Source organism: Schistocerca nitens, chromosome 6, assembly GCF_023898315.1.
Source record: "Schistocerca nitens isolate TAMUIC-IGC-003100 chromosome 6, iqSchNite1.1, whole genome shotgun sequence".
Classification (NCBI taxonomy): domain Eukaryota; kingdom Metazoa; phylum Arthropoda; class Insecta; order Orthoptera; family Acrididae; genus Schistocerca; species Schistocerca nitens.
In genome coordinates this window covers 739,706,665-739,721,077 of record NC_064619.1, presented here as the reverse complement: position 1 = coordinate 739,721,077, position 14,413 = coordinate 739,706,665, and the positions used below count along the sequence as shown (strand labels likewise).

General features: G+C 39.5%; 1 protein-coding gene across 2 annotated transcripts in view; it reads right to left on the bottom strand.

Annotated features, from left to right (window-relative positions):
• Window positions 1-14,413, bottom strand: part of LOC126262865 (zinc finger protein 184-like) — a 367,123-nt gene that overhangs the window by 182,876 nt on the left and 169,834 nt on the right. For both annotated transcript variants that reach the window (XM_049959732.1, XM_049959733.1), the window contains one exon: window positions 7,594-7,917. In XM_049959732.1, the coding sequence (XP_049815689.1) occupies window positions 7,594-7,917 (324 nt within the window). The remainder of the gene's footprint in view (window positions 1-7,593; window positions 7,918-14,413) is intronic.

The following is a 14,413-nucleotide window of genomic DNA, read 5'->3' as shown; positions in this document are numbered from 1 at the left end:
GCGCGCGCAAGTGTATACCCGTCCTTTTTTCCCCCTAAGGTAAGTCTTTCCGCTCCCGGGATTGGAATGACTCCTTACCCTCTCCCTTAAAACCCAAATCCTTTCGTCTTTCCCTCTCCTTCCCTCTTTCCTGACGAGGCAACCGTTGGTTGCGAAAGCTAGAATTTTGTGTGTATGTTTGTGTTTGTTCATACATATATACACTTTGACATGGAACATCTTTATAATTAGTGTAGCAGTATTCACTCTAATATTCACAAAATCAATATCTCTCTGTACTGGTGTAAAAGAAGTTTCAGTTGCATAAGTGAATATATGATCTTTTTCCGAACATGTAGCATCTTTGTAATATTACGATATATAATAGCATCTTTGACACTCATATGTTTGTAAACACTATGTATCTATCAAAACGTGGTGCATGTTAGAAGTCTGTTCTGTGACTAAGCTGAAGTGCTCAGTGATACAAATTTACGTATGCAACAATACAAATGTGGTAGAAATGCATTTAGTGACAAATCTGAAGTGCTGAATTATGCAAGTTTATGTGTGCAATGATGTGAATGTGGCGAAAACTACAAACGTTGTCTGCTGGAAAAAAACTATGAAAACAAGTACCCCAAACCAACATTTTATGTGGAGACACATCCCAACGCAAATCTGTAACTCAACCATCTTTTTGACATGCTTATAATTATGTATTATTTATATTTTAGGATAACTAATCAGTAAAAAACACAACACATGTGGTAATGAAAGCATGAAAGCCATCTGACGATGAATCGTAATGATTCGAAACCAGTAACGGTACTCTTTGAGTAAAGGAACTTAAATAAATTTGTGGCTGGTTGCTTTCTCAAAACCATCAACATTCAGCAGTCAGCTTCGAATGCCGGTTCTGTAAATTTTTTCAATAATGTTCCTCAAAATAATGTTGCATTCCCTACAAGGATTCCCATTTGAATTCCTGAAGCATCTCCATAACACTTAGGTGTTGTTCAAACATACCGGTAACAAATCTAGCAGCCTACGTCTGAACTGCCTCGATGTCCTCCCTCAATCCAACCTGGTAAGGATCCCAAACACTTGAGTAGTACTCAAGAATAGGTTGCACCTGTGCCCTATATGCAGTCTCCTTTACATGCAAACCACACTTTCTTAAAATTATTCCAATAAGCCGGAGTCGGCCATTCGTCTTCCCCTGCACAGTTCTCATGTGTATGTTCCATTGCATACCGTTTTGCAATGTTAGCCCAGGTATTTAAGTGACTTCACTGAGTCAAGCAGGACACTAATATTACTGTATCCGAACATTACAGGTTTGTTCTTCCTACCAATCTGCATTAACTTACATTTTTCCACATTTAGAGCTAGCTGCCAACCAGAAAATTTGTGTAAGTCATCTTGTATCTTCCTAGTCACGCAACTTCGACATCTTACTTTACACTACAGCTCATCAGCAAACAACCGCAGATTGCTGCCCACCCTGTCCACAAAATCATTTATGAATAGAGAGCTACAGCGGTCCTATCACACTTCCGTGGGGCAGTCCTGACGATAACCTTGTCTTCATGAACACTCACCATCAAGGACAACCTACAGGGTTCTATTATTAAAGAAGTCTTCAAACCCCTCACATATCTGTGAACTTACTCCATATGATAATATCTTCATCAACAGTCTGCAATGGAGCACTGTGTTAAATGTTTTCCAGAAACCTATAAATATGGAATGAGCCTGTTGCTCTTCATCCATAGTTCATAGTATATCACGTGAAAAAAGGGCAAGGTGAGTTTCGCATGAGCGATGCTTTCTAAAACCATGTTGATTCATGGACATCAGTTTCTCAGTCTCAAGAAGGTTTATTATAGACGGACTTACAAAATGTTGAAGGATTCTGCAGCAAATTAAAGTAAGGCAGTTTGGTCTGTAATTTTGTGTGTCCGTTCTTTTACCCTTCTTATACATGGGAGTCACCTGTGGTTTTCTCCAGTCGCCTGGAACTTTGTGCTGGGTTAGAGATTCACAATAAATGCAAGATAGGTAAGGGGCCAATGCTGTAGAGTACTCTTTGTAAAACCAAAGTAGGATTCCAGCCGGACCTCGTGATTTATTTGCTTTCAAATCTTTCAGCTGTTTATGCCTGGAATGCTTATTAGTATGTTCGTCCATACGGGAGTCAGTCCGTTGGTCAAATAATGGAATGTTTGTACAATTCTCCTTTGTGAACGATTTCTTGAACATGACATTTAAAACTTCAGCTTTTGGTTTGCTACCTACAACTGCCACAACAGATAGTCAACAAGGGACTAAATGGAGCCCTTATACTAGCTTACAGTTTTATATATGACCAGATTTTTCTCAGATTCTCTGCCACATCTTTTGCTAAGGTATGATAGTGGTGGTTGTTATATTGCTTCGTGTGTACCGTATTTACTAGAATTTAAGCCGCACTCGAATCTAAGCCGCACCTGAAAAATGAGACTCGAAATCGAGGAAAAAAAAATTTCCCGAATCTAAGCCGCACCTGAAATCTGAGACTCGAAATTCAAGGGGAGAGAAAAGTTTTAGGCCGCACTTCCAAATCGAAACAAAGTTCGTCCATTGTAATATGAGACACAATTTAGGTTGAATGAATGACGATAAAGCTGTAGTAGTTTGGTTCGAGTCATAAGCTTAGCAGTTAAGCTTTACCAGGTAGCCGTTGTTATGCGTCAGGCGCTCAGTCCGTATTTATACGGGTACCCTTCCTTTTTCACGTGCTTCGTCTGGTTTGAATTGATTGCTTATTTTTCTTTGATCTGACAAGTGCAGTTCTCTTTGTTATAGGTGTTTCCGTCACTCAGAGCTGAAAATGCATTACTGTACTGTGTCATGCATTGTTTGTCGCATTCTGAAAATGAGGGTTTACGGCCTGTCGCCGCTCGCGGCATGGCTTGCTTTTGTGCATGCTACCGCCGCTTACAATTAAAAAAAACAAAGAGAGGAATCAGCTCATTAGCAAAACAATGGCAAGAGACTGATATTCGTTGCTACGTACACTGCTGCTTTCTTTGATAATGATCAACAAGAACCAAATAATAGACTGCGTATGATGGAAGATGTTCTGAACGAGAATTTAGCGAAAATTTTTTCCATTTGAAAATCTTTGCAGACGCCTCTTTAGTACATTACATTATGCACAGAAATTAGAGTCATCTTAGATTTAAAAATCTAATCAATTGCCGTGCTTCATTTCTGACTGTATCACTATTAGGCATAAGAATAATACGAATATAAACATGACATGGTATGTATATTCTTCCGCGTCTGCTGTTGTCTCACTCTAGTTTCGTAGTTTATTAGGCAGACAGGATTTAAATGAGATAGCAGCAAACACGAAAGAATACATGGCAAAATGTTTATATTCGTATTAGTCTTATGGTGAAGAGAATATTGCATGTGATTCACAATTCATAAAAGTTCTTATTAGCAACCATTTCTTCTCACAGTTAGGAAAAAATTCAGAAAGCAGAGCTGGCCATATTGACAAATATCCCAAACAGTCTTGCCAGTCAGATTTTCGTAGTACATTGAAATGCTGCTACGTTCGAAGAGGAACAATACGGAATTTGTATTTACTTCGTTGGATAATGTATGAAAATGCAGTGGTCGAAACTCGGGGCGGTGAAAAAAAAGCTCGTCTTCCACTTTTTTTTTTTTTTTTTTTTTTTTTTTTTTTTTTTTTTTTTTATTTATTTACTGACGCAGAGGTTTTGGTGCTAGTATTTGTCTTTGTGCCTGCGAAGCATGCCTGCGTAGCGATACATATATTCGACGACAGAAGTTAGTTGTGGCGGCACCTACCAACATTTTTCAGAACTTCCGCTTACTTTGCACTCGATTCTAAGCCGCAGGCGGTTTTTTGGATTACAAAAATCGGAAAAAAGTGCGGCTTAGATTCGAGTAAATACGGTAGACCCTTTCACTGATGCACGAATCTCTAATAATCTTTACTTGTCATTATTTGTTCATTCTCTTTTGAATCATGAGTGCAACATCCTCTGCTTCCTCAGCATCTCACACATGTCATTATTAAACCATGATGGATCTTTTCCATCCCTTATCCACTTTCTAAGCACATAGCTCTCCAGACCACAATTTACAATCTGCTTAAAGTCTGCCTATAATTCCACTACTATTTGTTTTATACAGCACAACCACTCTCCTAGCCCTCTTGGCTGATTTATTAACTTTGTAACCATAGTTGCTACAATGACATCACAATCGCTAATCCCCGTTTCCATACTGACAATGTCGATAAGGTCCAGCCAATTCATAGCTACAAGGTCTAAGATACTTCCACTGCGGTGGGCTGCTGAGCTAGCTCCTCAAGACAGTTTTCAGCAAACATGTTCAAAAGTACTTTGCATGACTGTCTGTCTCTACTCCTCGTCTCTACTTGGCAGATTAAAGTCACCTCCAACTCATAATGGATGATCTACACACTACTGACTATAGACTATTTTTGAATGACTAGAACTGTCACAGCGGAATCAGGCACTCAATAAAAACATCCCAACAATTAACTTGATTTCACCTACACTGTTATATATGACCAGATAGCTTCACAATGTTTCTGCAAGTCAGCATCTCTGCTATATGGTGAGTAACAACTATCCTTTTCATTAAATTGTTACGTTCCATTCTGGATTTTCCATTGTTTGATTTTGTCAGGTAACTTCACTGTCACACACAACTTCGACCTCAATAGAGACAATATTTTTGTCAACAGCAGTCAGCATTCCCCCTCCTATGGCTTCTAATCTGTCTTTCCGATATATATTCCCTGACTCGCTAAATATCTCAGAGTTTTCCACATTAGGTTTCACCCAGCTCTCGGTCTCGGGAATGATTTGAGCGTGGGAGCTTTCCTGAAGGGCAGTGAATTCAGGAACTTTATTACGAATACTTCGACACTTTACTGATAAAAGTTTGACAGTTAAAGTGTCTTTACACTGAATGCAGCCTGACTTCCCTTGCTGCTTATCAACTGTGTTCACAAGAGAACCTCAAACTACTGTCTACCCTAAAAATCCTCATGTGCACTCTGCAAGTTCTCTGCTACACAAGTAGCTGCTTCCTTTGTACTGTGCACTACTGACCTATCAAGGAGAGTCCTACAAATCCCCACACAATAATGCAGGTCTAGAAATCTACAGCCAAGACTGCCACAGAGTTGACACACTCTGGTTGAGACCCTCCACTCGGCTCCAAACCAAAGGACCCTGATGAACTCTGGGAACAATGCTGCAAATAGCGAGCTCTGCTTGCAGCCCTTGTGTGAGGTCAGCAGCCTGTAAAAGCTGAGGATGGCCTCAGAGCCCATGCGACATGGGTCGTTGGTGCTGACATCAGCCACAATTTGCAGACGACTGCACCCTGAAAGGGATAAAATCTTCTTGGTTTTCAAGCCACATCAATTCCAATAAGATTCTCGAGCTATCGATGGCTAGCTCCACCAATCGAGAAGATTTTAGTGCAGTCATGCCGCCGCAAAAAACTCCGAATGCACCCTGCACACTCGACAGCTGCAGGCAAAGCTACCTCTACATCTCGGATGAGGCCTCCCAACGGTTTCTTCTAACCTAGCTCAAAAACAGATTACTTTGAAGAATGGCAACTTTTCGTTCTTTTATTTTGTGTGCCTATCAATGACTCGATGCTTCTGCTTTTCAGAGAGTGGTCTCCTTTAATCCAAAAGTATTTACATGTCTTTTAAAAAGTTCCATGAGAAGTTAATCATTTGATAACATTGACTAGGAGAAAGTAATACAGGTCTTGAAAGTTATGCCCTTTGATTGAAAAGATAATCCAATGATATTGGCCATACATAGAACTCAAATAAGGAAAATTACAATTAATTGGACAGAAGGAAAAATTGAAAGGAAAGCAGGAAGGCAAGGTTTTTGTAGATTACCATATTTCTTTAAACTTGTCAGTGAAACAGGAAGGGAAGAACAACATTGAAGTAGAAACAAACAGAATAAAATTACATGCTAAGAATTGCAAAATATTTCCTAACATCTTAAGGAATAAAAATTATGACCCACTTCTAACATGACTACCTTATTGCTAACCCACAATATTTATCCTTGTAGTTTCTACAGGCTTGGAATGAAGGTTGTTATAAGGTGGGCACCTCTTCTTAAGACATAAATTTTTAAATGTTAGATGCACTTCCACACAATAATTTCCATTTTATTATACATTGAAGAGCCAAAGAAACTGGTACAGCTGCCTAATATCACGTGGGGCCCCCACGAGCATGCAGTCATGCCACAACATGACTCAGCTAATGTCTGAAGTAGTGTTGCAGGGAACTGACACCATGAATCCTGCAGGACTGTCGTTAAATCCATAAGACTAGAGGGGGTGGAGATCTCTTCTGAATAGCATGTTGCAAGGCATCCAAGGTATGTTCAATAACGTTGTCTGGGGAGTTTGGTGGCCAACGGAAGCATTTAAACTCAGAAGGGTGTTCCTGGAGCCACTCTGTAGCAATTCTGGACATGTGGGGTGCTGCACTGACCTGCTGGAATTGCCCAAATCTGTCGGAATGAACAATGGACGAGAATGGATGCAGGTGATCAGACAGGATGCTTACATACGTGTCACCTGACAAGAGTCATATCTAGATGTATCACGGGTCCCATATCACTCCAACTGCACATGTCCCATACCATTACAGAGCCTCCATCAGCTTGAACAGTCCCCTGCTGACATGCAGGGTCCACGGATTCATGAGGCTGTCTCCATACCTGTACACATCTATCTGCTTGATACAATCTGAAATAAGATTCGTCCAACCAGGCAACGTGTTTCCAGTCATCAACAGTCCAATGTCGGTGTTGACGGGCCCAGGTGAGGTGTAAATTGATGATGTTTCATTGAATGGTTCGTACTCTTAACACTTGTTGATGGCCCACCATTGAAATCTGCAGCAATCTGCTGTGGAATGGTTGCACTTCTATCATGTTGAACGATTCTCTTTCGTCGTCGTTGATCCCATTCTTGCAGTATCTATCTCTGGCCACAGCAATGTCAGAGTTTTGATGTTTTACCATGTTCCAGATATTCATGGTACACTTGTGAAATGGTCATATGGGAAAATCCCCACTTCATCACTACCTCGGAGATGCTGTGTCCCGTTGCTCATGCCCTGACTATAACACCATATTCAAACTCACTTAAATCTTGATAATCTGTCACTGTAGCAGCAGTAACCAATCTGACAACTGCGCCAGACAGTTTTTGTCTTATATATGCATTGCTGATTACAGTGCTGTAGTCTCCCTGTTTACATATCTCTGTATTTTAATATGCATGCCTATATCAGTTTCTTTGGCACTTTAGTGTATATGACTTAAAAAGAATGAAGCCACATTCAATTGTTTGCATTGTTTTCATTCTACTACTCTTGCAGTTACGTAACACGAGAACTCTGTAAAATGAGGTGTAACACCCACAGATTCATCTATTCATACTACAGTTAAAAAAATCAGTCAAACAAAATATGTGGATGATAAAGCATAAGAAGAATACAATATTTACCATAGATTTTGAATTTTGCTGGGGTTGCATCTTTACGTGGAAATCCTGGCATGTTCCTTCAGCATCACAATTTTTGGGTGGTAGTCTAGGATTCAATAAAGAACTAAAATGTGTCTTCTTGTTTACTGCAGCATTTTCAGGTTGTGTCTTTCTTGAATCTTCTCTTTCATTCACATTATCCTGAGTATTTGACTGTATACTATCACTGGTGTAGTCAATAACAATATTTTGACAAACAGTACTATTTTCCAAAGCCACTTCACAGCCAGTATATTGCACTTCAGGATCCTGAATTGCTGCGAATTCCACACTTGAAAGCATATTCTGAAGCAAATCAGATAAAAACAAATGAGTATAATGTTTGTAATGTCTTATCATAAGTTAAGCACAACCAACAGTATCACCATCACTCTTTTACAAAAGCACTTGCAGGGAAACATAAAACAGTAGAATATGTAATTGATATAGTGCTGAACACCTGCTTATAAAGACGATGCAGTAAAAGCAATTGCATAACATACAAACCACAGAAATAAATTAAAAAACTAGTGAGAGAAAAGAATAATTAAATAACAATTTTCAAAATTAAACTAAAAATAAATAAGAAATCAAGATATTGCATTTTTATTAGCATTTCATTGCATTCCTTCAAATTAAAGTGCAACCCAGCTTTCTTATTCCCGGAATTCAAGTTTTCTCATCATTTACAGTATTTTTATGAGTCATTTAAATATTCTCAATTTCACAGGGTCAACTTGCATCTGCTTTACATTGCATGAAACAGAGAGAGGGAGATGGAGGGGTGGAGGGACACAAGCAGGGAGGCAGAGGCAGAGACAGAGAGAGGGGGGGAGGGGGAGGGGGGACAGGGGGAGGGAGAGTAGGAGAGATGGAGGGGGAGGAGGAGAGAGAAGTGTAGAGGGAGGGGGAGATGGAGGGGGAGGGGGGATATGTAGGGGAGGGGAGATGGAGGGGGAGGGGAGAGGGGGAGGGGAGAGGGGGGGATGGAGGGGGAAGGGGAGGGGCAGATGGAGGGGGGGAGCGAGAGATGGAGAGGGAGGGGGAGAGGGGAGGGAGAGGGGGTAGAGGGAAAGAGAAAAAGAATGTAAAATGATATTGACCTTCAAGTAGTGTTTACAAATACTACACATAGGTCAACTTTTGTTTCTAGTTCTAAGTCAGTAGAAATTGTAAAAGTCAGAGAAATTTTTGCCACTAATGGTTTGTTTCCTGTCACTGCCGAAGGCAACCTGGCAGTAATTATAATCAGAGTAACCTTGTACATAGTCGTGATTAGATTACATTAGATGAACTCTCTGTTCCATGTATTAATTTTGAGGAGATCCTTGTGGGTGTGAAACATGTCAGATTTTTTTAGCGTGATGTTAATAAAATGTAGTAGTAGTAGTAGTAGTATACACAGTACATTATCTGTGTTTAGAAACTTGTCGATGGAATAGAAGAAGTTGGCCACAAGGAATTCCTTCAGTCTTCTCTTACGCTAAATTTTATTTGTAGCTGAACTTTTAACATGTGCTGGTATGTTATTGATAACGAGTATTCCTGAATAATGAATCCCTTTCCAGACTAGTACATTGTTCTTATTCCTTGCACTGATTTTGTGAATGGATCTGTCAGTCGGAGTAAAAGAACATATTATTTACAATGTGTCTCATTAAACATTAAATATACTGAGAAGCAGTATCTGGAACAGGCTTTTGTCTGACTTAAGAGTTAACACAAAATATGACACTAGGACATTATGGAATGAAAGTATGCAAAGAGTGTCAGCTTTTTTAAATTTTTACATCACTTATTTCTGATGAAATACGCATGGCAAATCAGGACTTGTTTAGATGTTCAGTGGTATGCTTGTCCAACTGAATTAATTATTAAGTTTTAATACCTTTTTCTTCCAAACATCTTCATATTTTATACACATTCATGTTCTGAACTGCATCTACATTTACATGTATACTCCACAAGCCACTGTACAGAAAGTTGTGGAGGGTACTCTGTACCACTACTATCATTTCTTTTCCTGTTCCACTCGCAAAAAGAACAAGGGAAAAATGCCTGTATAAATTTCTCTTTATGAGCCCAAATTTCTCTTATTTTTGTGGTCCTTACACGCAATGTATGTTAGTGGCGGTAGAATCTTTTGACAGTCAGCTACAAATTCCAGTTCTCTAAGTTTTCTCAATAGTATTTCTTGAAACGAATGTCACCTTCCCTCCAGGGATTCCCATTTGAGTTCTCGAAGCAACTCCGTAACACTTATGTGTTGTTCGAACCTAGCAGCCCGCCTCTGCATTGCTTCAATGTCTTCCTTCAATCCGACCTGGTACGGATCTCAAAAACTCGAGCAGTACTCAACAACAGGCCAGCATGCAGTAAGTCTTTCCAAAGTTTAATGACAGTGGGTTGGCTATAAACCATTTACTAATACTCCTTAAAACGGACCCTTGTGGGACACCATAGGTAACTACTTCCCAATCTGATGACGACTGGTCTCTCATACTGCACCCTCTGTTTCCTGTTTGCGAAATATGGTTTGAACCATTTTGCAGTATCATCAGTGACACCATAGGATGTTGTGGTTCGTGCAGCCAAATGCCTTTGACAAATCACAGAAAAGACCTGCAATTGTAATTTATTATCTAATGAACTACCTACATTCACCACATGTGAAAATAGCCTTTTCAGCATTGGAATCCTTCAAAAATCCAAACTGTGTGTTGGACAGTACATTATTTGTAGTCAGATGGTTAAGAAGCCATAGCATATTACCTATTAAATTACAACTGAAGTATTGTGCAGTAACAACTCACAAGCACATACTACTATGTTTGATTGTTGCAAATGTTTCAATATTTTTGACTCTGCATCCAACTTTTATAAATGTTTCAACTCCTTTCTTTTGCCATGTTCACTGAACATGAAAATGATGCTCGTCTTTTATCCCTTATATTTAACTCCATTACCCTGTAGTTACATGGAAGCTCATAAAGGCAAAGAACATCTATCACTTCAGAATTTGCTTCTACACATACATAAGCTCATATACCCTGTTTTAAATCCCTCTATCATTCTGATGAATACACAAATTTTACTAGTCTGGAAACTTTTATGTATATTATGATCCTGTTCTGTTCTAATTACTTTCAAGATTGCCTGCCTGTAACCTGACTGTAACATAAAAAATGTGCTGCTCTGACTCCAGTAATCACATTTTGCTTTGTGTGCCTGAGGCTCAAACCTCACACTTTTTGCAAGGCTCCTGTTTGGAAGCAGGTCATGATTTGTGTGTCTTCATCTCCCAATTGCAACAACCTGGATAAGCTTGGCACTAAGTTGCATAATGGTTTTGACCTGCATGTCAATGATCTTGAATTTAAGGCAGTACCTAATAAATTTGGCAACTACTCCTTTATAGATGTCTACTCTTCAGAAGTACGAAGCTATCTTAGATCCTGAAACGCATATTATCTCAAATACGTTATATGAATCTAACTCATCAACACAAATTTGTACTTCATCAATTTTACTTCTGACCCTCAGATGATCTGGTTTAATAAGGGTAACTCATGTTGCATACTAACTGACGAGGGAATGGTCCAACCTGACATGTCGAAAACCACCATGAAATTTTTTATGCGGGAAGAATACAATGAAAAAAAAAAAATGCACTGCCAAAATTTTAGTTGCTAAGACAAACTGCAAGTATTTTTTAAAAATTGTTGGAGTTACTCATTTTTGCCACACAAAGAACCAAATATGAGAGGGGTTTGTACAGTCCTTTCTGCCTAATATGCACACAGATTTGACCTGAGAGTGTAAAGGTGCATACTGCTAATATCTGGAGTAACAAGCAGAACTGAAGCACCTAAACTATACAAAACCTGTCATCAGTCATTAATGTTTTGATAGATACAATTCACATTGACAGCTGAACTGTTGCATATGTTATTCTTAAAAAGATAGCTATTAGAGGAAAATAAATCACAGCACTTTTTGATGTTATATTGCAGATGACTTCCATCAATTGTGACTTTAATTTACTGGAATGAAATATTTCTTACACATACATCATTTTATAACAATTCTTGTAGTACAGTCCTTATGATAATATTTGAATAATGCATCCTTTAGTTAACAATGAAACAGTTCCTTGTTTATTCCCCATAGTTGTCACAATAAAGCGAAGAGTCATTTGAATATCTAGAACAAACATTTTTTCCTTACACCAGATCCATCTGACAGAAGAAAAATAAATGCTTTCAGACAAGTTACAGTAATTATAAGTTTTATTCACACAGAATTGCAGTGGAGTAAGAATATGTCCTGGTCATTGCTCTGCTTATTGTGCTCCATACCGAGAACACTATAAGATTTATAACATGTGCTGATGCAAACTGAAATTTAAGAATAGTGTTCTCCTGAAAAATTGCAAATGATGTGGAGCTACTGAAAATTATACTGTCCGACAATTTATTTGAAAATATTTTCCATGGCAGAAAAAATTCTTTATCAACAGTCATGGTTGCTTAATGTGGAATCTGAATTATATCAACAGTTTTTTCGTTGTCGTTCCCAAAGAGAGAGGTATTGTTATGTCCAGGCCAAGAGTCCAATAAAAGCAATGAATTAATTTCTGCAACTGGATAGAAATCATGTCAAATGAAGCATTAAAATTATTCTTGCCTATATTTACAGATTTTGACAGATCAATAATAAGACTTTTGCCACTACACAATCCACATTTAATAGCAGGTACCAGGGCTTTGTGGCCACTCCATACAGTACACTTTTCATACATTTTTACTTCCAAAGTCGTGCAAGTTTCATTTTAGTGCATATTTATTACTTTGCATAAGTCAGTTTATGGTCAGATTTTATGAAACAAAACCAGGTTTGCACACTGCTTAATATTAAGCATTAAAACAGTGAATATTAATTCAGTTTTATCTCCACTGTTAACACTTATGTTAGCACAAAAGCAACTGGTAATTATTATGTACATAAAATGAGTTGCAAATCTGATGGAACAGTAACTATGGACAATTGTTACAATGAAGCTACCAATGAATACTGAAATTCACTTCACAAACTGCAATCACATCAAGTTGTTATCTGTTTATTGATGTGCTGTCCAGCCAACAATATGTGCCTGCCATGTAGCGCAAGCACAACCTGCTACAGCTCCATTAGGAGTGCACATTTCTCTAGCTACTTGGCACATTAAATTATGAATTTGAGAATTTTCTCAACATTTAAAAAACACCTAGTGCATCTTAATAGCTAACATTTGGACAGCGTTTTTCTTTTGGTGTATTCTTCCTGTATAAAAATTTTCAGGGCATTTTGACATGTTGTGGTGGTGGTGGTGGTGGTGGTGGTGGTGGTGGTGGGAGGATGTATGGAACAGGGCTTGCATTTAGGTCTATTACAGGGTTGTGAGCATGAGGTAATGCGTTGGGAGCAGGGGTTGTGTAGGGATGAATGAGTATATTGTGTCGGTTTGGAGTGGGGAGGATAGTGGGCAAGACATTTCTCCTTTCAGGGCACGAGGAGAGGTAGTGGAAACCAAGGCGGAGAATGTAATTCAGTTGCTCCAGCCCTCAATCCACTATTGCACCTCGTATTTTTACTTCTCTCCTTTTCCGCTACCCTCTACTCTCTCCCTTCTCCCCCGTCCTCCATCTAACCTCCTGACTGCACATAGCTGCCCCACCCTCTCTCCACCTCATCCCTGTGTGCTCTCCAACAGCATTTCACTGTATGCCACCCCTATGCTACCACCTACTATCCCACTGCCTCCCTGCCCCCACACAGTTGCCACTCCCACTGCTGCTGCTGCTTGCAGTGTGGCTTCAGTTGCCTGAGAGTGTAGTCGCGTGTGTGTGTGTGTGTGTGTGTGTGTGTGTGTGTGTGTGTGTGTGTGAGCGAGAGAGAGAGAAAGAGAGAGAGAGAAAAAGATCCATTTTTGATGAAGGCCTTACTGGCCAAAAGTGCTATTTGTGAAAGTCTTTTTGTTGTGCCTATCTGTGAATCAGCATCTCTGCTATATAGTGAGTAGCAACTTTCCTTTTCATAATATTGTTACATTCCACGCTGGATTTTCCACTGTTCGATTATTCTTATTTCTCAAATTATTTTCAAAAAATTATTGTGCCTTTTCCCCTCTGAGCAATTCAGAAATGGTTATGTTGGTGGAAAGACTCCACATAGCACTGTATGACAAAATGCTTCACCACTGTTGACATTAACCACAGGACAGGCTGAGGGCCTCCAGCTGTCAGACATGGCCATCTATAAGTGCTGCCACAGTGATCCCATTCCAGAAGTCCAGTAGGTTCTGCAGTTTCTCCTCAGATCAATAGATCCATCCCAGAAACCTCTCCTCCGAGATGTCCTTCCTCTCCCCCACCATTACCTGGACTTCTACACACTGCCTAAAATATCTAAATCAAACGACGCAACACACAGTATTGTGGCTCAATACAGCACCCACACATAGGGAATCTCTGTCCTTGTGGACCAACACATTCCGGCTTGTGCCTGAAACCATTTCCTCTACCAGATCTCCACAGTTCCTGTTCCTTTACGAACCAGCATGCTGCTAGTCACTGTCAACGCCACCTCCTGCAATGTTAACACCTCTAATGTCTTTCGCCGCCACTGATCACTACCTTTCACAGTGCCAGACTAGTTCCAAAACTACAACCTCAATCCCAGCCATGACCGTCAACTATATCCTCAACCATAATTACTTCTCCTTTAAAGGCATCACCTACAAACAAATCTGCAATACAGCCAT